This window comes from Monodon monoceros, unplaced genomic scaffold (assembly GCF_005190385.1).
Source record: "Monodon monoceros isolate NGI ecotype Baffin Bay Population unplaced genomic scaffold, NGI_Narwhal_1 Super_Scaffold_1, whole genome shotgun sequence".
NCBI lineage: Eukaryota > Metazoa > Chordata > Mammalia > Artiodactyla > Monodontidae > Monodon > Monodon monoceros.
In genome coordinates this window covers 41,582,772-41,605,111 of record NW_021703765.1, presented here as the reverse complement: position 1 = coordinate 41,605,111, position 22,340 = coordinate 41,582,772, and the positions used below count along the sequence as shown (strand labels likewise).

At 38.3% G+C, this 22,340-nt stretch overlaps 1 protein-coding gene across 2 annotated transcripts in view; it reads left to right on the top strand.

Annotated features, from left to right (window-relative positions):
• Positions 1-22,340, top strand: part of DSG2 (desmoglein 2) — a 47,199-nt gene that overhangs the window by 10,325 nt on the left and 14,534 nt on the right. Inside the window, exons 2-9 of one of the 2 annotated variants that reach the window (XM_029232999.1) lie at positions 6,644-6,679; positions 9,056-9,190; positions 13,178-13,339; positions 13,485-13,629; positions 14,441-14,607; positions 16,684-16,821; positions 16,936-17,121; positions 20,576-20,841. In XM_029232999.1, coding sequence (XP_029088832.1) covers positions 6,644-6,679; positions 9,056-9,190; positions 13,178-13,339; positions 13,485-13,629; positions 14,441-14,607; positions 16,684-16,821; positions 16,936-17,121; positions 20,576-20,841 — 1,235 coding nt within the window. Of the gene's footprint in view, positions 1-6,643; positions 6,680-9,055; positions 9,191-13,177; positions 13,340-13,484; positions 13,637-14,440; positions 14,608-16,683; positions 16,822-16,935; positions 17,122-20,575; positions 20,842-22,340 lie in introns of those variants that run through there. The other variant, XM_029233007.1, reaches the window with a different exon arrangement.

Sequence of the window (22,340 nt, the reverse complement as noted above, 5' to 3'; positions counted from 1 at the left end):
TGGGAAGGAGTGGGAATGGAGAACAGAAGACAGAGTGTGTCAGTTACTCCATTTATATTGTCTGCAATATGCTACCAGTTTGGAAATTTACATAAATCCATGGTCCTCCAGAACTTGCATGACCTTCGGGCCCTAGTTATTACAGTAACTTGCAATCAGAGAAACATGGTCTAAGTTAGGGTTTCTCAACCTTGGCACTTTGCATTTAGAGCCAGATAATGCTTTGTTGGGGGAGGGGTGTCCTGTGCATTGTAGGATGTTGAGCAGCTTCTCTGGTCTCTACCCAGTACATGCCAGTAGCACTTACTTCCCCCCGCCCCCAACACACGCACTCTGGTTTGATAAGTAAAAATGTCTCCACACTTTACTAAATATCCCAGGTGACCACAGGATGTCACAGGAAAGGGGTGGGGGAATTTGTGTGCACAAAATCTCCCCCAACTGAGAACTACTGTCCTAAATTAAGAATGTGTGCTGTGAGATACACATTCCTAAAGAAACATCCAAATCATTTACTTTAGGAAGGAATAGTTAAGATCTCAACTATTTCCTTAGTCAAATAAACAAACAGTTCCACAACTGACAAAATGTTGGTACAACTCTCTTGGGTTGTTTGTACCATGAATGTGGAGCAAATATTTCAGTCTATCATGTCTTTATTAAGTGTCTGTGAAAACAGGCTATTGCAATAGATGCTGTAAAATGCAAACAGCAGAACTATTAGGTAGATGCCAAAAACCCTCAGCTTTAAGGTGCACATCAATTTTGGTAACTTTTTAGTGAAGTGTACTGAATTACTGAATTTTCACAAACCGAACATACCGTGTAACCAGCAATGAGATCAAGAAACATAAGCAGCACCCTGACACCGTCTTCACTGGATCCCTCCCCTCTACCACCACCACCTTGACCACGGCGCTCTCATTCCCACCTCCTGGTCTGGCTATTCCTTTTGCAGGGCTCCACCTGGCTTGCTCCCTCACCCCATTCCCGTCTCTATGCAGATGTAACCTCTTCTGAGAGCCTCCCCACAGTCTTAAATCTCTCTACTACCTTGGCCCTGCTTTAATTTTCTTTACAACTTTTATCACACCCTACTTTTGTCTGTCTCCCCAACACGTAAGAATCCAAGAGGACAGGAACATCGCAGGAGCTTGGGAAATTGAAGGCATGGATAAATCCAGATTTCAGAAATTTTAAGATGAGGAAAATGCAAGTCTTAGAAATGAGGAAATACCATCATAATTGTATTCACTGAGTGCCTGCTATGTGCCAGTCATTGCAATATATACATTTATGTATTATTTCTTTTAATTTGTATAATAACTCTGAACAATGGTACACGTTAGGCTGCTTTCAAATGTAAGCACCAAAACCCAGCTAAAAGGTTAATTAAAAGGAATGTTTAATATCGCATAGCAAATGGTCAGGAGATGGGGTGGCTCCAGGTTTGACCAGTTTCGTAACTCAAAGATGTTATGATTTCAGTTTGTCTTCTCTGCCATTTTATTAGCTTTCTACTCATGGTCACAGATGGCCATTGCGATTCCAAATGTCACATCCTTGCTCAGCAGTCTCCAGAAGCAGGTAAAAAGAGAGGCTATGAATATGTTTTTCTTCTTATGAGAGAAAAGTATCTTTTTCCAGATTCTCCTGATATCTCATTGGCCAAATTCTCTTACACATTGTTACAGACTGAATGTTTGTGTCCCCCGAAAATTCATATGGGATAGTGTTTGAAGATGGGACCTTTGGGAGTTAATTAAGTTTAGATGAACCTTTTGCTACTGAAAAATAATTAAAACACAGCCTCTGGTAACAACAAAGTTAATAAGAAAAGCTCTATCTTTATTCTCTCCCCTTTAAAGTGGCTGAGGAGACTGGAAACAATTTTATAATGTGTGTGCTACACCTACACACCCAGATCTTGGCTTCTAAATACCATTCAGTATTAGAAATCAGGGCTCCTTGATGAAATGGTTGATTCTAAAGCTAGGACAGGGAAAATACAAGATGAGCCTGGAGCATTTTGTAATACTAGACAGTAAGAAAGAGCTCAAAAAACAAAACATGGGGACATGTCAGAGGGACACAGAATCTAACCATAAAGATCTTTCAACGGCCAAAGCTGAACTATTTAAACAATAAAATAAATTAAATAGTATTAGATTATAACCCACAGAATAAAATCAATATGCATGAATCCAAGCTGATAAAAATGATTGAATTAATAAACAAATAAATGAGGGAAGAACAGACAAATCTTTCTTACTAAAGAATTCCAAATAATATATAGAGATGCCCGCCCCCCCCTCAGAAGTGGAGCTTAACCTCTCTCCTCCCGGCATCCCTACTCCAAGGGTGAGCTAGACTTAATGATACATTTCTAAAGAATACAGCAGGTGAAGGGAAAAACAGCAACTTTACAGTGGAGAAACCTACAAAGGCTACTTTAACAAATATTGTCAGGTGAGTATCATGTACCCCTGATATGCTGTGAGGAAAAGGGCACTTCACCACCGCTCTGTGGTGTTCTTTACAAAAGCACATCACCCGGTTCTAAACATAAGAAAAACAACAGATAAATCCAAATGAGAGGACGGTCTGCAGGATAATTGGCCAGTACTCCTCAAAACTGTCAAGGTCATAAACAAGGAAAGCCTGGGAAATGGTCACAGACCAGAGGAAATTAAGGAAACATAACGACTTGATACAACATGGGATCCTAGATTGGATCCTGGAACAGAGAAAGGACATTAGTACAGCAGTAAAACCTGAATAAAGTGTAGTAATTTAGTTAACTGCGCATTATCTAAATATACCAATTTTGATATCTTAGTTTTGACAAATGTACCACAGTTATTTAAAATGTTAGCTTTAGGGACTTCCCTGGTGGCACATTGGTTAAGAGTCCACCTGCCAATGCAGTGGACACAGGTTCGAGCCCTGGTCTGGGAAGATCCCACATGCCGCAGAGCAACTAAGCCTGTGCACCACAACTACTGAGCCTGCGTGCTACAACTCCTGAAGCCCGCATGCCTAGAGCCTGTGCTCTGCAGCAAGAGAAGTCACCACAATGAGAAGCCCGTGCACCGCAATGAAGAGTACACCCCATTTGCCACGACTAGAGAAAGCCTGCACGCAGCAACGAAGACCCAACGCAGCCATAAATTAATTAAAAAATTTTTTAAATAAAAAAATAAATAAAAATAAAATGTTAGCTTTAGTGGGAAATGAGTAAAGGCACTCTTGGTACCCTCTGTACAATATTTGTGTAAATCTAAATATATCCCTGAATTAAAAATTTATTTAAAAATAAATGTGTGCTGAAACAAATATTGTATGTCAAATGTACTTCAATTAAAAAGAAAAATTTAGGGAAATTCTCAAAATCAAATGCTGCTATAACTAAAGCATTAACAATAGTAAAATGTAAATGGGATAAAACCCCTTCAGAAGCAATGGGGCAAAGAAAAAAAAAGTGTGTGCTACGCCAATTGTTGAAACTGGGTGCAGGCTATGTGGATGCTCATTGTACTGTTTACTCTGCTTTTGTATATACAGTCATCTCTCCGTAATCGCCGGGGGTTGATTACAGGATTCCCCCGCTCCCCAGAAACCAAAATACATGGATTCTCAAGTCCCTTATATAAAATGGCGAGGCGCGTCTTACTCTGTATCTGTGGGTTCTGCATCCGCGGGTTCCGCGTTTGCAGATATGGAGGGCTGACTATAACTGCAATTTAAAAGTTTTTAAAGGTTAAAAATAAGTAAATTCATGAAATAAAAGATTCTCTGCTTTCAAGATATTAGCAATCAAGAGTGACAAAGTTTCTTGTGTTAACTACTGAGATAATAATGAATAGGTGGACTTTGTTGTCTGTATCCCTCAACAAACAAATGATATTGCATATCACAGTTCTACAACTTTGCTACTTACAGTGTGGTCCAAGAACCTGCAGCCTTGGCATCATTTGAGAGCCAGTTAGAAATACAGAGTATAAAGCTGAACTCCAGGCATACTGAATTGAAATCTTCATTTTATCAATAACAAGATCCCCAGTGAACAAAATACACATCAAAACTTAAGAAGCACTGTTTATAGTCATGTAGTTTTCTTAACAAGTCACATCTAAAAAGTACATTCCAATAAAAAATGAAGATAGTCTTATAAAGAGTTTATGTTTGACTAGAAGACTATAAATTGGCCCCTTTTGCTTACATCCTGGGGTACATTATACTTGGTCAGAATGATAACATTTACTTAAAATAACACATATTTAATACCACACCTTTGCTAGGCCCAATAAGATTCTAGGGAAGAATAAAAGTGGTAAATATTTTATCCAGCCAACTCCTCAGTGTGGCCCATACAGAGAAAAGAAACCAGTAGTTAGGAGGCTGGGCAAGAAATATATCACTTTTTAAGAATGTCCCCTGATGATGTGACAATGAGGAATCCTGGATCTAGTCCCTAGTCTTTCCCTTCAAAAATACCCACCAGAGAAACATGCAGAGAGAGGAGTGATCCATTCAGCATTGCTTTCACTTGTTTTTTTATACCATGCCACCTCTGAAAGTACATAAATTTGGGGAGCACGACTTTGGTTGGAGATATCTCTGGCCATTGCTAGCTGGTAAACTAGTAATAGAGGATGAGGAAGAAATAATATATCTGACCATAAAATAGAAGATTAGCCATGGTGGTTCATCTGCCCCAGAGAAATTCATATTAGAGGCTGAACATCCACTGTCCTTAAGTATCTTTTTGCAAGGGTGGAAACAAGAACACGTGCTACAAGGCAGAGGAAAGAAAGGAAGGTGAAAGATCCATGTGTAGAACAGATCCTGCAAGAAGCCTTCAAAGGGATGTGAGTAAGCAAAAGAGACTGAAAAATTGTAGAGAAAGCCCTGCTTTCCATGATTTACCAACCAAGGCTTCATGGATCCGTGTGACCTGAGATGCACATGAAAAAGGGCAGACAAGACTGAGAAAAATCCAAACTTAAGACAGATTACAAAGAATTAATACATAAATAGCAGGTGAGGAAGTAAAGGCAATAAATACAGACAACTGTTTCAGGTTGGAATTATAGTAGAAGAAGGATATGGAGCAGTAGATTAAATGTTAACAGAAACAAGGAAGCGGTTTGTTTGTGTGATTTTAAGATGGGGAAGATCTAACTTTGTTTGACCATCCAGTGGGAAGGAAATAAACATGTTTGATGAGCCTGCAGCAAATGAAGATAAAAGATTAGTGAAAGGAACAAGTTTCTTGAGAAGATAAATGTGGGAGAATAAGTGGAAAAGTTGAAAATAAAGCACACAGATGATGGTCAACCTTGGAAAGGCATCAGGACACCTCTTCCTTGGAGAAAGAAGGGAAGGAGAGGGTGATGGAAGATACAATCTCAGTCAAATAAAATGTGGGATCACTAAGAGTGGGTTCAGAAGTGTGGTCAATGTGATTGGGGTATTGCCTGGAAGTTTGGGATGGTATGATAGGGATGCACTACAAGAAGCAAAGATAAGGCTGTTGTATAATTTATGGTCTGAGTGAGCACACTTGAGAATGAAAGGGGTGCTAACAGATGGGATGCCTGCACAACAGGACTTGCCTGGGCAAACATAAACATACATAGTCACCCTAGAAACAAACATCACCCCTGTGGAGGGAGCATGGATGTGTGACGGGTCCATTCAATCTCTCTGGCCCTCTCTAGCAATGTCAGTACAGGGTCAAAAAGAATCATAGTTAGGCTTACAGAGTTGGGGGAAAAAGTGAGGCAGGAATATTAGAAGATCAAGAGATTGAGGATCCCTGAGTCATTGGCAATATCTTTGGAATGGCTGGCAATGGTGGAAGTGTTCTTAAGCCACTTGCCTCTTGTGGCAATTGAGCAAATTCATCAATTTCAATTAATTTAAGTGTAAATAGCCACATGTGGCTACGCTGTTAGAAGTGCTGGTTCAGATTAAACCAAGAGAAGAGGGAAGCCAAGAGGAGATTAATGGACTATAAACAAAGTGCTGCAAAAGTCAAAAGGCAGGAAGGGGGTTTGTTGTGCAGATTTAGAGTAAACATAACTATTTAGTTCTGTATAATGATGTGTAATAGAAGTCCAGAGTGCTTGATAAGAACCAAAGAAAAGAGTTGGTAGGCCCGAGGAAGCTGAGGAATGAAGTCTGAATATGGGCAGTCATGTGTGACCCGAATATGGGGCATGATGGGAGTTAGCGGGGCAGGGGGAGGGGGGAGGGCATCTCCCACTAAAGGCCTTGAGGAAAGGTAAGTGGGTCCCTGAGAACACAGGATAAGGAGGGAAGGACCAGAGAGTGGCTAAGATTTCAAAAGGAGAGTTTGTGTCTCTGTTTTTCAGATATGAGTTGTGTTCTGAGCTTCCTGGGGGAGGGAGTATGCATATAAAAGAATATGGATTCCTCTCTCTGGCCCTGGTCATGGTGGGAAGCAAAGGGGAAAATTAAAATTTGTTTCCTTTTGACAAAGACAGATAGTAGTGGTTAAATACCCCCCCTTTTTTAATGTCTATAATATCCTAGGTGCTAGGTTATTCATTAACAAAGTATTTAAGCTGAATTGAGTGATAAATCGTATTAAACAACAAATAATTTTATTTTCCAGATCTGCTTTAACTTTGGAGATGGACTCCATTTAGAGGTAAGGAACCGAGGGGATTATTCCTGTCTTTTGGACTCAGGGGCTTAATTTCATGGAAGACAGTTGTGCCTTTCCCAGATTGAAAACACACACTCCTGCTGAAACTGCTAGGTAGCGTTTCAGGGGGCTCCAGGGAGCTCCAGTCCTTTATGTCTCAGTGCAGAAAGAATTCAGAGAGAGGCAAAGTGATAAGTAAGAAGTGATTTATTAGACTAGGACACTTGTGAGGCTTTCAAGGGAGCAGGCAAGCCTTGCACTGCTCAGAGTACTTAGTGGGCTACTTTTTTATAATCAAAGGAAAAGGAGGGAGGGGGAGAAGACCACCTTCTTTTTCATTCTTTGAGTCTTCAATCATTAACTCCTCCTACATGCTGGGCGGGGGAGTTTTTGACCCTATATGGTGCATCCAGGACCGTCATGGCACTATGGAAAAATTATTTCAGGTCTCAGTACAACGAGGGTCTTTCACTTTGAAATGTCACCTTTCCATAAATTACTGGTTTTTTGTGTGCAGAGAGCATGTCCTAGGGGTCATTACCTTGCTGACATCACTGGGCAGGTTGTAGGCCTTATTTTCCACTAGTGTTTGATTGTTTGGGGGCATGTCTCATGCTTCTGTTTTGCATGGTTTTATTGCTAAGCGAGCCGATCAGCCTTTGATGCTAAGTGACTTGCTCTGCTTTATGAGTCAAGCAAGCTTGTTTCAGGATTTTTCCATTGCTTTCTTGAATGATCATTAACTTACTGAGGTCTCCCAAAGTCCCCTAAAGTTCTCTTTCTATCTACAATCCCCTAGTGGGATTTCTGAGCTAACTACTTGATTATCCTACTCTATCCCTATCACCTCAGACTCAGCCATTCCCACTCAAACACACGCACAGGAACTTCTATCCAGGCATGTCTGTGCAGCGTATTTTGACAATCTAAACGTCCGTCAATGAGAGAATGGTAAAACAATTTATGGTACATGGAAGAATGTCCATGATGAGGTACTGAATGAAGAATCAAGGGGCAGGACTTCCCTGGTGGCGCAGTGGTTAAGAATCCACCTGCCAATGCAGGGGACACGGGTTCGAGACCTGCTCTGGGAAGATCCCACATGCTGTGGAACAACTAAGCCCGTGTGCCACAAACTAAGCCTGCGCTCTAGAGCCTGTGAGCCACAACTCCTGAGCCCGCATGCCACAACTACTGAAGCCTGCACTCCTAGAGCCCGTGCTCCACAACAAGAGAAGCCACCACAATGAGAAGCCTATGCGCTGCAACCAAGAGTAGCCCCCGCTCGCCACAACTAGAGAAAGCCCAAGCACAGCAACGAAGACCCAATGCAGCCAAAAATAAAATTAAATAAATAATGAATCACCCTTAAAAAAAAAAATCAAGAGCTACAATGAGATGTACAGTATAATTCCATTTTTATAGAAAAAGAGACCTTTTTACATGTGCAGATGTATGGTCATAAGAAAAGATCATGAAAGATACTTATCGAGCTGTTAACAGTGAATGCTCCAAAGTATGAGTGGAAAAAGTAGGAGGATGTTTTACATTTTTACATTATAAACTTTAATGTTATTTTAATGTTTTGATACATAATTTAATTTTTTTAATTATAGAAGAATTTTTCCACTATAAACAAAGAAAAAAATCAGTGACCTAATGATAACCAGTGTAAATATTTTGAAATAAAATACATGTTATATACAGCAACAAAATGAGTAAAACTGTAAACCTAGTGTAAAAATCATTTCTGATCTTAAAATACTGGGTCAGCTGTATTAAAATTTTCCTTGGATAAAATATATATTCATCTATTAAAGCACAACTGAAAATTTATAGAATAGTTTTCTACCTAAAGTTGTTGATAAACCGAAGATGGGTGATTTAATCCTTTAACGTCATTCTTAAAACAATAAATCCATTAACTGACACTTGCACTAGTTTTAGTTAAATTGATATCAACAGGTTACTGACATTTAGTCTTAAAACATTAGTAATTCATTTTTAAATTATAAGGCACCACAGAAAAATAAAACTTCATTTTCAGTCAGTAAGAAGAAAACTCATGACTTGGTACGTTAATTTTAATTTGCCCATTTGTAAGATCACTCAGTTACTCTCACCTTTTTAACTCTTCACTCTGGGAGATCTCTTCTGACTGATAAAAAACTGCTTTGCTGGTTTGGAAACAAGCTCTTCAGGTATATAGTGTTTGCTAGAGTGTATATATTTCCTCTTTGAAAATGAAGCCTGTTAAAAAAATATGAAATTTATATCGTTAAATTTGCACAGTCCCTTTTCAACTTTTAGTAAATCTCAGGATGCCATACTAATGTCTTAGGGTACTTAATCATTTGGGGCATTATTTTGTTGTTTTAGGCCTTACACTCAAGAAATGAAAATAAGCTGCTTCCTATACATACTCACTCAGTGAGGCAAAAGCGCGCTTGGATCACTGCCCCTGTGGCTCTTCGGGAAGGAGAGGATCTGTCCAGGAAGAATCCGATTGCCAAGGTACCTTCTCAAGAGGAACAGGAAATGCATGCGTATTGCTAAAGTGTGGCCTGAGGACTTTCATGTTCACTTTAAAATTTTAGGAAAATTATATGATGTACTTACTAAGGTTTTAATATTCCACATATCACCTGGAAGAGCCTCTTTCCCATTCTGGAAGATGCAGCATTATTGGTGAACATATATATATAATGTAGGGCTTTGATTCATCTAAGAGTTGAATCTGGCACTAGTTGAATCTTTGTTTAACAGAGTGTTACAATGCTCAAAAGGAGATAGTATCATGTGTTGGGGGCGGGGCAGTGTTCTTTTTCCTACCACCCTCCTAGTTTCTCTGTCTGTAGCCCTGGAAGTTGGACTGACAAAAAAACAGATTAACAAGAGAAAAACAAACAAGCTTAGTAACATGTCTATCGCGCATGTAGCACCCAGAGGTGAGTAACTTAAAGGTTTGGTTAGGATTTGGGTTTATATAGCTACTTAGCAAAAGAACAATAAATTTTTAGAGAAGTGACAAGATGAAAAGGACCTTGAATCTCTAGGAGCAGCAAACTGTGGGAAGGCAGATATATGGGCAACTAATAATAGAAAAATCTAGTTAGTCAGGTTTGTTTTGTGGATTCCTCTGGTCCTGTCTCCAGGCTGATAAGGATCTAACTCCTGTGGTTAACTTTTGTCCTTCCTCATAGAGAGTGGGGGAAAGGCACCTTTACAAATTTATGTCCTGCTCTTAGGCAAATAGGGGGAGGGCAGAGAGCTTTCTTCTATCTGCTTCTTCTCAATTGCTTTCGGCTTGAAATAATTCTTATACCAGAGTTGCGTATTCTGCCACCCTACACATGAAAGTAGTTTTCAAAATGAAAAGAACTGATATCTAATAGGTGGTAGGGTGACCACACATCCTGCCTGAAACAGTCTGAGTTTGTAGCCATTGTCCTAGCCTAATCATTAATAACTCCCCTTTCACTCTCAAAATGCCCATTTTTTTGGATAAATTTTATGGTAATTCTATTAATATGTATCTCAGACTTATCATGTGCAAGTCTGAACCCCTGATTTTTCCCAAAAGCTGTTCTCCATAAGTTTTACCCATTTCAGTGAACGGCACTATAATTCTATCCAATATTTCAAAAATGTAGCAAGTACTGTCAGTTCTATGCCAAAAATGTATTCCAGATCTGTCCACTTCTCCCCACTGCCACCCTCCTTGTCCGAGTCATTGTCAGCTCTGACCTGTGCTACCAAAAGCGCCCCGACTTCATCTCCCTGCCTTCACTCTTGCCTCCGCCTCCCCCCACCGCAGTCCATTCTCCAGAAAGCGGCCAGAGTGATCTTTTGGGGGTTTTTTGTTTTGGTTTGGTTTTTTAATAAATTTATTTATTTTATTTATTTATTTTTGGCTGCATTGGATCTTCGTTGCTGCACGCGGGCTTTCTCTAGTTGTGGTGAGTGGGGGCTGCTCTTCCTTGTGGTGCACGGGCTTCTCATTGCGGTGGCTTCCCTTGTTGCGGAGCACAGGCTCTAGGCTCGCAGGCTCAGTAGTTGTGGCACATGGGCTCAGTAGTTGCAGCTCACGGGCTCTAGAGTGCAGGCTCAGTAGTTGTGGCACACGGGCTTAGTTGCTCCATGGCATGTGGGATCTTCCCAGACCAGGGCTCGAACCCGGGTCCCCTGCATTGACAGGTTGATTCTTAACCACTGCTCCACCAGGGAAGCCCCAGAGTGATCTTTTGAAAAGACAAATCAAAGCATCCCCTTGGTGAGACCCTTTCAACAGCTGCCCACTGCAGTGGAAGGAGTAGACTCCTCTCCGCGGCCTACAAGAGCTCTTGGGATTCATTGGCCTTGACCTCCTCTCTGACCTTAGCTCCTATCAGCCCCCAGCCCCCACTCTGCCACCTCCCTAAGCTGACACAAGCCATTCCAGCCTCCCACCCTTAGCACTTGCTGTTGCCTCTGCCTAGAACCCCCTCCCCACAGATATTTGCAGTATCTCACAGCATCAAGCCTCTAGCCAAGAGTTACCTCCTGAAAGAATTCCCTTCTCGGCCTCACCCCGTCTCAGTCCCCTCACTCGTTCTGCTCAGTTTATAGCTCATTCGCCGCCAGGATATTATGTCATAAATTGCTTGCTTGTTGTCTGGTTCCCTCAGTAGGGTGTAAGCTCCCCCAGGGCAAGGGCTTAGACCTTAGGGCTCACAGCTCATGCCCTGTGCCCTGAGCAGTGCCAACATCCAGTAGGTGTTCAGTAAACATTTGTGTGAATGAATAATTGTTCATATGCAAGTTGTACCTTCATCTTTCCCATCTTATAAACATTATACATGATGAGCTCCTTGAAAGAAAGAGCAGCTACAGAACAGAAGACAACACTTTCCTTTTTCCAACAGCATGTTGTTTTCATAGAAGCCTTCTAAAATCTAAATGTTTAATTACGGTTTTACATAATGGTATGTATATAAGGAGTTAAGCTTTTCGGTTTGGTTTGGTTTGATGAGATATCTGAGTCATTCACACATTCTTTCACACATTCTTTCTGTAAAATGCATTGATTCTTTGGGGTTCGATAAGTGTTAGCTATTCTTCTTACTAATTTTAATTATAAAAGTTGTTCATCTTATTGTGGTAAATATTTCACAATACGTATGTGTATCAAACGATCACATTGTACACTTTAAACCTACACAATGTTATGTCAATTATATTTCAATAAAGCTAGAAAAAAGTGGGAAAAAAAAGTTGTTCAGAGTAAAATGTACATAAAAAGCAAAAGATCTTGTATTTCCCCAACTTTCCAAATTCTCTGTCTAGGAGTAATACTGTCAACAGTTTAGTATCTTCCAGATCTTGTGAAATACATAAATATGTATATACTTACATACTCTTACATGCATACATATATATACAAACCAACTGTTATGTCCACACACAGTTTGGTTTTATTTTTAACGTAAGTGAAATTATATAATACATATAATTAGCACATAGAGATCTAGAATATTCTCTATAAATACTGAAGTATATATGTATATGCACATACACATGTGTTGTGTGTGTATATGCATATACTTGGCAAAAAAAGAGAGACAGACAAACAGAAACACAGAGAACAAGAAAGACAAACAGAGAGAGAAGCTCAGTGAAAAGTGATCATGGGCTGCCCCAGGATCACCGTTCCACTCTTGGAGCAGAGCAGCTGTAGCAGGAGATTGGAGCCGCATTGATCATTCTCAGCAACAACCCCCAGCCCCAGTGCATGTTGAGAATCCTCTGGGAAGAATGTTTAGCTAATCCTGAGATTTCAGGACAAAGAATTGGCCAGGCAGGTGGGTGGTGATGGCTTCAATGATGTCTGAAGAAAAGAAATTGTGGATCCAGTAGGAGGCCACAGAGACATACTTACTAATGAAGAGTGAGAGATACAGAAATGGCAAACAAACAAACGAATTGGAGATACAAATAAAGCTGTTTATAGAGGACGAAAATGTTAACTTCAGAAGACCCAGCGGGTTAGAAACCCTGATTTGCTGAAGCATTCCAAGCAGGCAAACACTTGACTATTTTAACCCTTCTATGGAAGGATGCCTTATTCATACTGTCCTGATAATCGAACGGAGTTATGAAGGTGATTTTGACTCTGCAATTTTTACCTTATGTGCTAAATTTAAAATCCATCCCCACCAAGATGTACCCCCCTAATGATACCTTAATTTCATAACAACCCTGAGAGGTAGGTAGTAGTGTCTCTTCAGGTTACAGATAAGAACACTGAGACACAGGAGGGTAGGTAACTGCCTCAGCATCACTACCTGGTGAGTGGCTGAGACAGGACCAGAACCAGGTCCTCTTCTCTGGAGCACTTGTGCACTGCCCACCCTCCACCCATCAACATCTGACAGCTTCAGAGCGAAATTTTCCATTAAAAACAATTACCTATAAGTTATAGAGAGTTTAACTTGAGGCATTCCTTTCTTATTTTTATGTTAGATACATTCTGATCTTGCGGAAGACAAAGACCTAAAAATTACATACAAATACACTGGAAAAGGGATCACAGAGCCACCTTTTGGTGTGTTTGTCTTTAATAAAGACACCGGATTACTGAATGTTACCACCATTCTAGATCGAGAAGAAACACCATTTTTTCTGGTAAGAAGAACAATTTTACATTTATTAGTTTGTAGTTCTTCTTGGGTAATAATTATGTTATGTTTTATTATTGTTTTGAAACTATGGTACTTGAATGACCTCAGCTTAAATCTAATCCCTTCTATTATTTATGTCGTGATTTCAGCTAATGGGTTATGCTTTGGATGAGAAAGGAAACAACTTAGAGAAACCAATAGAACTCAGAATTAAAGTTCTTGACATCAATGACAATGAGCCAGTGTTCACACAGGACGTCTTTGTTGGGTCTGTTGAAGAGCTGAGTGCAGCAAGTAAGAGGTTATTTTTTTTTTATGAATGAATATCCAAGGCCAATTTATCCCCATTGTGTGACTGAACACTGAAAGCTCTGTCTTAGTGGAGGCTGGGTATTACCCACAGGACAAATAATAAACGTATTGCTCTAGGTTTGGAACTGCTTTTTTGTTATAAATTTTTTACCCTCAAACAGATGTGGTAGATTGATGTGATAGGTTAGGTCTCTATAGCAACTATTCAATTTTAGTCTGTATCAGGAAAGCAGCCATAGATAACATGTAAACAAATAAGCATGGTTGTGTTCCAATAAAATTTTATTCACAAAAGCTGGTGGCTGGCTGGCTTTGGCTCACTGGCAGTAGTTTGCTGACCTTTGACATATTATTTCAACTGTCAGACTTCAATGCAAGTGTTAAACGCAGGAGAGATTTCTCTTTGATCAGAATGTAAAGAATAACTATGCTTCTCCTGAATTGCTTATATTTTAATAAGCATGTATTTGTATCTGTTCATTCTCCTTTCTTTGTATGGGTTATTAGGTCTATTATAAACAAATTTGTGACCCTCCTATAGCAAGTGTTCAGGACTTCATCCTAAGAATTGTATGTACTAACCTCAGCCTCACCCTCACCTTATTTTTCCTATTCCTACCTCCATTCACACTTATTTCCTCAAACAATTAAATGTTTTGATCTTGGTAAACTGATTTGGATAAATACCTGGAATCCTTTTTGGAACAAGTTGACATTATAAATAAAATAATAACATACATTAAGTATGCTAAAAGTTGAGTTTCATCTTGGACACCTTTGTTTCTGATGCCAGATACGCTTGTGATGAAAATCACCGCAACAGATGCAGATGAGCCCAACACTCTGAATTCTAAAATTTCTTATAGAATCGTATCTCAGGAGCCTGCTAATTCTCCATTGTTTTACCTAAATAAAGATACAGGAGAGGTTTATACAACCAGTATTACCTTGGACAGAGAGGTAAATTAATATTTTATGTTATTCATCTTTTCAGCTCTCCTCTGTCTTTCCAGTTATTCTCTCTCTAATTCTTTGCTAATTTTCTGACTTTGGTCTATGTTACTTACTCATAGGATAACTTGGAATGATCCTCCTCTAGAGATGTGCTGTCAAATATGGTAGCCATCAGCCATATGTGGCCATTGACCACTTGAAATGTGACTAGTCGAAATTGAGATGTGCTGTAAGTGGAAAATATACACCAGATTGGGAAGACTTAGTATGAAAAAGAAGAATGTGTAAAATATCACCTTAATAATATTTTTGTTGATCACATGTTGAATTGATTATATTTTGTATGCCATGGGTTAAATGAAATATATTTGTTTAAAATTAGTATTACCTGTTTATTTTTACTTTTTTTATGTTTATTTATTTATGTCTTTGGCCACGCCACTCGGCTTGCAGAATCTTAGTTCCCCGACCAGGGACTGAACGCGGGCCCCGGCAGTGAAGCACCAAGTCCTAACCACTGGACTGCCAGGGAATTCCCTCTTCTTACTTTTTAAAATGTGGCTGCTAAAAAATTTAAAATTATGTAAGCACTGTCCTAGGGCCTCTCCAGTCAGGATCTGTTTGCTAGAGAGTTCCAAAGCAATGTTCCTTAATTTGTGTCTCTATAATGAAACGTCGGGAATCTTTTGTACTACTAATACATATACAGAGGGAGGAAAAAAGTTTGAAATAGGAATCCTATTTAGGGTAATAGAAGTATTTGTAAAGGAAAGAGTTACTGTAAATCCCAAATTGGAGGCAATTTTGAGTCAGTTTCCTAAAAAGGGTGCTTTCTCAAACATTTCATTTTTTGTTTCTAAGTCAAAGGGAACATTTTAGTTGAAAAAGGGAGAAGTTTTTTTAAATGCTACAGACATAAAGGTCTTAACAGCATGCAGAGTAAAATGTGGATGATCCAAAGAACAAAGAACAATCATCAAATATAAATCATCATCCAGGCATAGTCAGGGTGTTTTGTATTACTTGGAAAAATGATTTGACTCTGGCCAGAGGCGGAGAGGATGGTGCTCAACATTCCTCTCAAGGTCTTTGTAAAATTAAAGCATAATATTACTCCTAAAATTCTACTCTACCTTTTTGCATAAAATGAGAACGGAAAAGTACTATTTTGAATTAGTAGTGTGATTTTTTTTAATGAGCTTCTGTCTCTGGAAAGTTTAACCAGAAAATACTGGCTGTCGCTTATTGGGCACTCACCACATGCCTGGTGCTATTACGAGCCTTTTATGTGGAATAACTCAAATTAACTTCACCTGTAAACCCTGTGAAGCAGATACAATTACCCCCATTTTACATAGAAGGAAACCAAGGAGCAAAGGGATAATGTGTGTCCAACCCAGCTAGTAAGTCAGAATTGGAACCCAGCCAGCTGGTTCCAAAGCCTCTGCTGTCCTGCCTCTCACTGAGCACAGGGTCCCCAGGCATTGGCACTGGCTGCCCAGCTCCTTAAACAACACCCACACTGAATGGAGCCATCGGAAGGGGACCACGTGGAAGAGAGGTTTCCCTTTGGAGTAATATCTGAAACGTTATTCTCTAGGACACGTTCTCCAAGAATCTAATCTCCCGGGATGTATGGACAAAGTTCACCAAGTTTTGCCTTCACTGGTCAAGTGTTCTTGGGGGATTAAGTTTTCCTGGCTTAACTTTTAGCTGAAAATGATGTGTGGGATAGAAAAAACCAAGTCCTAGAGTCCCATCACTTCCAGTATAGTGCAAACTACATTTTGAATGCACTCTTTTGTGCTCAGACTATTTTAAGGAGAGACTCATCTCCTGATAAATATCACCAATGACATAATTAAGAATTCAATATCAACAACTGCATTAGGCTTTTCTGCCCTTTTAGAAAAGCTCTGATGGCAAATAAACAGCATCTTCATAGGATTAACAGCAGATCATGAAACTTATTTATGAATATAACATACTGAGGTTCATTCCCTTGATGATAAAGTGAACTAAAACCAGAAAGATAGAGCCATTCATTTTCACCCCAGCTGGATATTTTTTATTTCCCTGTAGGAACACAGCAGTTATACTTTGACAGTAGAAGCAAGAGATGGCAATGGACAAGTAACAGACAAGCCAGTAAAACAAGCTCAAGTTCAGATTCGTATTTTGGACGTCAATGACAATATACCTGTAGTCGAAAATAAAGTGGTAACTATTATTTTTATAACAAACATGCCTATGTATATTTTAGTCATAAACTAAAAATATATCACCTAGGTTTGTGTTACCTCAGAATAAAAATTGCCTGTTCATGTTTTGCAGTATGAAGGAATAGTTGAAGAAAACAAAGCCAATGTAGAAGTTTTACGCATAAAAGTGTTTGATGCAGATGAAGTAGGCTCCGATAATTGGTTAGCCAATTTTACTTTTGCATCAGGAAATGAAGGGGGTTATTTCCACATAGAAACTGATACTCAAACTAATGAAGGAATCGTGACCCTTATTAAGGTAAGTACTTAGTGTTCAAAACTGGAATGGGAGAAGTTGGTCCAGAGGAGGGAACTGATCTATTTTGAGCTCCACATATTTACAAGTACTTTTCATAATCAGTTAACTGGCACCACAGTTGTAGAGATGGGAGCCACCCCTACTAGCCCAATTTCTGTGGTTAGTAAGTGGTTACACTTTTTGTGTTTCTAATGTCAGTAGTAGGAGGGTCACATTTTGAAACACAGTGTTATAAGTGTGCTTAATTGAATCAATGAACAAAAATTTAATGGTGTTATTAAGCATATGGGTCTTAAACAATTAAAACCCTTACTCCCACAGAATTTCTTAAACAAAACTTAGGATGGATCTTTATCTAACAGAATAAGTAAAGAAGAATATCAGTATATGTTTAAATGGTTTATGGTAGAATTACCTTATCAGATTTTAAAATAAAAAGCAAAGCTACAGCTTTCAAAATACTGTTTCATTAAGTCACAGACAAAAATTGATTCCAGAGGTTTCCACATTTTTACAAAAACTTAATATATGGCATAGTATGTAAACCCTAATAGCAGGAAGAGGAATGATGATAATGTATAACCGAATAGAGAAAAATTAACTTGAGGTTTCATAATAATAATTATTGATACCATTTATCAGTAGGCTACTGTACGCATTTAGATTACTTTTTGTAAAGCAAAGGAAAATAGAAAAAGATTAGCTCATGTTTGAAGGGAAGACACATTTTATGATTACTGAATACATGGCTAATGGCATCAGAGATGAAATAGATTTACCTGCTTATACAGAACTAAGCATACTTTTTAGTCACAGATTATAGGTGCAACCATGCTAGATGCCTGAGATAAAAAGCCAGTAATACACATAAGAAGAAACAATCACTTAGTGATGAATAATAGAAATACCCTCAATGCACCATGGTAGCACAAAAAGGGGTTATCAAGGGGGGCATGAAAAAAAATAGTAAATTTAGTATTAAAATGACAGCAACAGATTAAGAAAATTACAAATTTACTTTTCCAGTTGTATAAAGAATCACTTCCAAAGTATAAAGGCGGTAATCAGATTTCATTCAAATGAATGGACAAGGAAGTTAGATAAAGAAGATATACAAAGAGCAAATGTGTGCATAAAGGATAGTCAACATCATTAGTCATTAGGGAAGATGCAAATTAAGACTATGTGAGCTACCACTGCACACCTGCTAGAATAAGCTACAATCAAAGGAAGACTGACAACACCAAGTATCAGCAAGAATATAGAACTGGAACTCCTATATATTGCCAGTGGAAACATTAAATGGTAGAGCCAGTTTGGCAGTTTTATAAAAAGTTAAACATTGAGTAGTTATCCAGTGACCTAACGATTTAGTCCTAGGTATCCACACAAGAAAAACAAAAACATACATCTACGAAAAAAACAAAAAACTTGCATGCAAGTGTTCATAGTGGCTCGTATTCATAATAATGAAAGACTGGTAACAGTCCAAGTGTCCACCAACTGGTGAGCAGATAAAATGTGGTCTATTGATACAATGGAATACTTTTGAGCAATAAAAAGAAATGAAGTACTGATACATGCTACAATGTGGATGAACCTCAAAAACATTATACTTTATACAGACACAAAATACTATGTACTGTATGATTCTATTTGTGTGAAATTTCTAGAAAAGGCAAAGAGCGCTTATATAGAAAACAGATCAGTGGTTGCTTAGGGTGGGTTGTGATTTGGCTACAAATAGGCAAAAAGGAACTTTTGGGGAGTGATGGAAGTGTTCTAAAACCAACAGTCTTGACATTTGCAAAACCATATAGGCTTATGAAACATCCTCATGTTTTACACTTAAAATGGGTAAATTTCATCGTAGGTAAATCATACCTCAACAAAGCAGTCTAAAAAAGATACAGAAGAATAGATACTTTAAATTGTAGAAACAGAGATAGTAAATCATCACATGAGAAAAAGCCTCAGCTGTGTTAACAAATAAGTTTAGTATCTTTAATGCTATTGAAGATAGCAAAAATGGGAGTGATAAAATATGCTAACAGTTGCAAAACTAGAGGTATATGCCCTCATACATTGCTCCTGATGCTGAAAAATTTTCCATTCTCTTTGGAGCACGATGGCTATTTATAACAAACACTATGAAACATTTTTTATGTCGCCAGTACCTAGCTCATTTTTTTTTTTTACCATTGTCTTGTTCTTCCATGGTCTTTGAATACTAATGACATATGGCTGAAAGATTTTATTTCTCATCCGGCATACATCATACCATCAAAATAAGTGTGTGAAGTGCAAGAGCAACTTAAAAAGACAATAACTTTCACAAGGATTCTACAGTCACAAAGAGTGTATTTTTCTGTAGTCAATTTGTGTTGTGTTATTGTCCCAATGCCACAGTGACCCATATAATAAAGGGGGCAGAAGTTATATATCCAGAACTCTATAGAGAGGAAAACGGATTTCATAATAAATCATCCAAAACCAAAAGTGAACACTGCAGTAATTCATGTAAACACATGTAATATATTTAATGATATACTGAAGAAACAGCAAAAATGGCCAGTCAGTACATCTAAATGGTCAGGACCACTAGAAATAAAAAGCAACAGGACCTACATAAACTTTGACTGGGTACTTCTTCCCTCTGCAGCTCAACAGGGGAAAAATAACGTCAAAAAACGTTCAGAGCAGTATTAACTGCAAATAGTCGAAATGCCTAATAACAGAATGGCGAAGTAAATTAAGTGTATCTAAATAGTAGAATACTATAGAAATGTTTTTAAAAAGAAAATGGACAAATTGGAACATAAAATACGCATAGAGTGATAAACTGATTATATCAAATGTACTTAATAAATACCACAATTCACAAAGATCAAAGTATTTAGAGGAGGATTAATCTTTTATGGCATTAATAGCAAACCAGATATTAATAGACATTATGCTAAAAAGGAGGGGGTTAGATTCTCCGTTTAAACAAATTTGAAAATCCCTAGGCTTAACAAAGCTAAATAGTTGTTTTTTCTACCGGAGGCCTCGGTTTTATATGCCATGGGAGAGAGCTGGCAGTGCCTACTTATGTAGCCCTTTTCACCAGAACAAACCCCTGGAGCACATTTTAAGGAATATTATATTGAATGTCCATTAACTTTTTTTTATTAAGGAAAAAAAAATCACTTCAGATTGCTAAAAATAAAAATGTATACGTTTTAAATGATTTTGACCTTAAATAAATTGGGGATGCTTCCTAAACATCCTTAACATTTATGAACATCAAAGTTGACAGACTTTTTAATGGCATGGTACCAATATAAGAGTTGGACTACTCAGTACTGCTGTATTTTTCATGTTTTAAATTATTATAATCTGACACTGAAACCACACATGTGTGTTCTAGTTGTTGTCCCTTTTAAAAGCATTCCCTTTGATTTTGCCTTTCTAGGAAGTAGATTATGAAGAAATGAAGAATCTTGACTTCAACATTATTGTCACTAACAAAGCAGCTTTTCACAAATCAGTTAAGAATAAATATAAGCCTACATCCATTCCGATCAAAGTCAAAGTGAAAAATGTGAAAGAAGGCATTTATTTTAAAAGCAGCATAATCCAATTTCACACTAGCGAGAGTGTGGAAAAATCAAGCCAAAGCCAAATAATGGGAAAATTTCAAGCTTTTGATGGCGACACTGGACAAGTAGCCCGTGTAAAGTAAGAGATAGTTATGAATATTGTTTCATCATTTTAAATGACTTTGAATGCCTATTTGCAAAAATCGTAATGAAATTTTAACACTTCACTCCTTCGAACCCCGCCATTATAATCCCCCAGAGGTCTATAGATTTAACTTCCTAGAGTTGTACATGTCACTGAGAGGCAAAGAGGAGTTTTCCCAGGATCCCTTTCCCTCCACCACCCGAGTATGAGGCAGAGGCTGGGTTGCTCACCTCAAAACAGTTCTGGGTAGAGAAGGCTAAAAAGCAACAAAGAGAAAGTTCCGAAAGACACTTTCTAAAATCTGTCTTAAAAGAGTATTAGAGATAAGAAAATAGCAAATAAAATTTACTGCAAATTCCACTTTATACAAGGTTGGTTAAGAGAAATAAAAATAGCTGCATAATATATTTTAATAATGGGGAATCCAGTTTCATTTGCTCATAAGCCTTGGAAATTGATCTTCATTTAAACCAGGCTATTTGAGCTAGGGATTGATGAAACTTTTGTAATGCTTGTCTTGGTCATGGTGACCTTTACTCAGAATATACTTATTGAGAACCTACTAAATGCCGCTCCTGTGCTGGAAGGTGCTGGATTGTGTCCACTCTGTAGCAACACCTAGGTTTGCAAGATCCATTCACATTTTCAAAGTGAATTTACATCTTAGATCTCAGAGCCATACCATCAAAAGATGACTCTCTACAGAGCTATTATTTATGAAGTTCTACCTAGCTGTAGTTATTTGGTTGAATTTAAGAATCCCCACCTGCCACCCGAGACACAACAGCTTCTATGTTCTCCTGCTGTCGGTGCCAGAGTTGTCGGTTGCTTCACTCTCCTTAGGCCTATGTCCCTGGGTGCCAGTACTCATGAAACATTGTATTTAGATGCGTGGCCAACCATAGCACGAATGGGAATATGGAGGAAGCTCTTCAACAATCTCTTTCCTTTTAGTGAATCTCCTTTTCATGGAATTCATCGGCCAATAGTAGCAAGTGACCTTTTTCCAAAATTATGTTAACAAACAGCTTCCATTGTGTTTTCTGCAATGTCTTGGTGACCCCTTTTTGCCCACCTTAACTTCAGGAACCAGTCTAGCTTCTCTCGACTTCTATAGTCTACTTTTTATTTCCATGGCTCTAACCTTAAGGAGGCAGTCCCCACCTAAATCCCCAGAATTGAGAATGAGTGTTCCTTATGATCCCTCACGCTGTCCCCTGAGAGGCTTAGATGTTCTAATTAATTATCCTCCAGTAATATTGTGACTCTCTATTGAAACTTCTATTTCCATCTAACTGTTTAATTTTGGTTGCTGTTTTTAGTAAGAGTTATGACTGTATCAAAAGATCATATGTTCTTCCTTGAAAAATAATGAACCATGTTTCTTTACTCCTCAAAAGTATTTTATTTTTAGCATACACTTACAGAACTTTAGAATAAGAATGATCTTAAAGATTAACTCAAACCTACTATTTTACAGATAAGGAATGAGA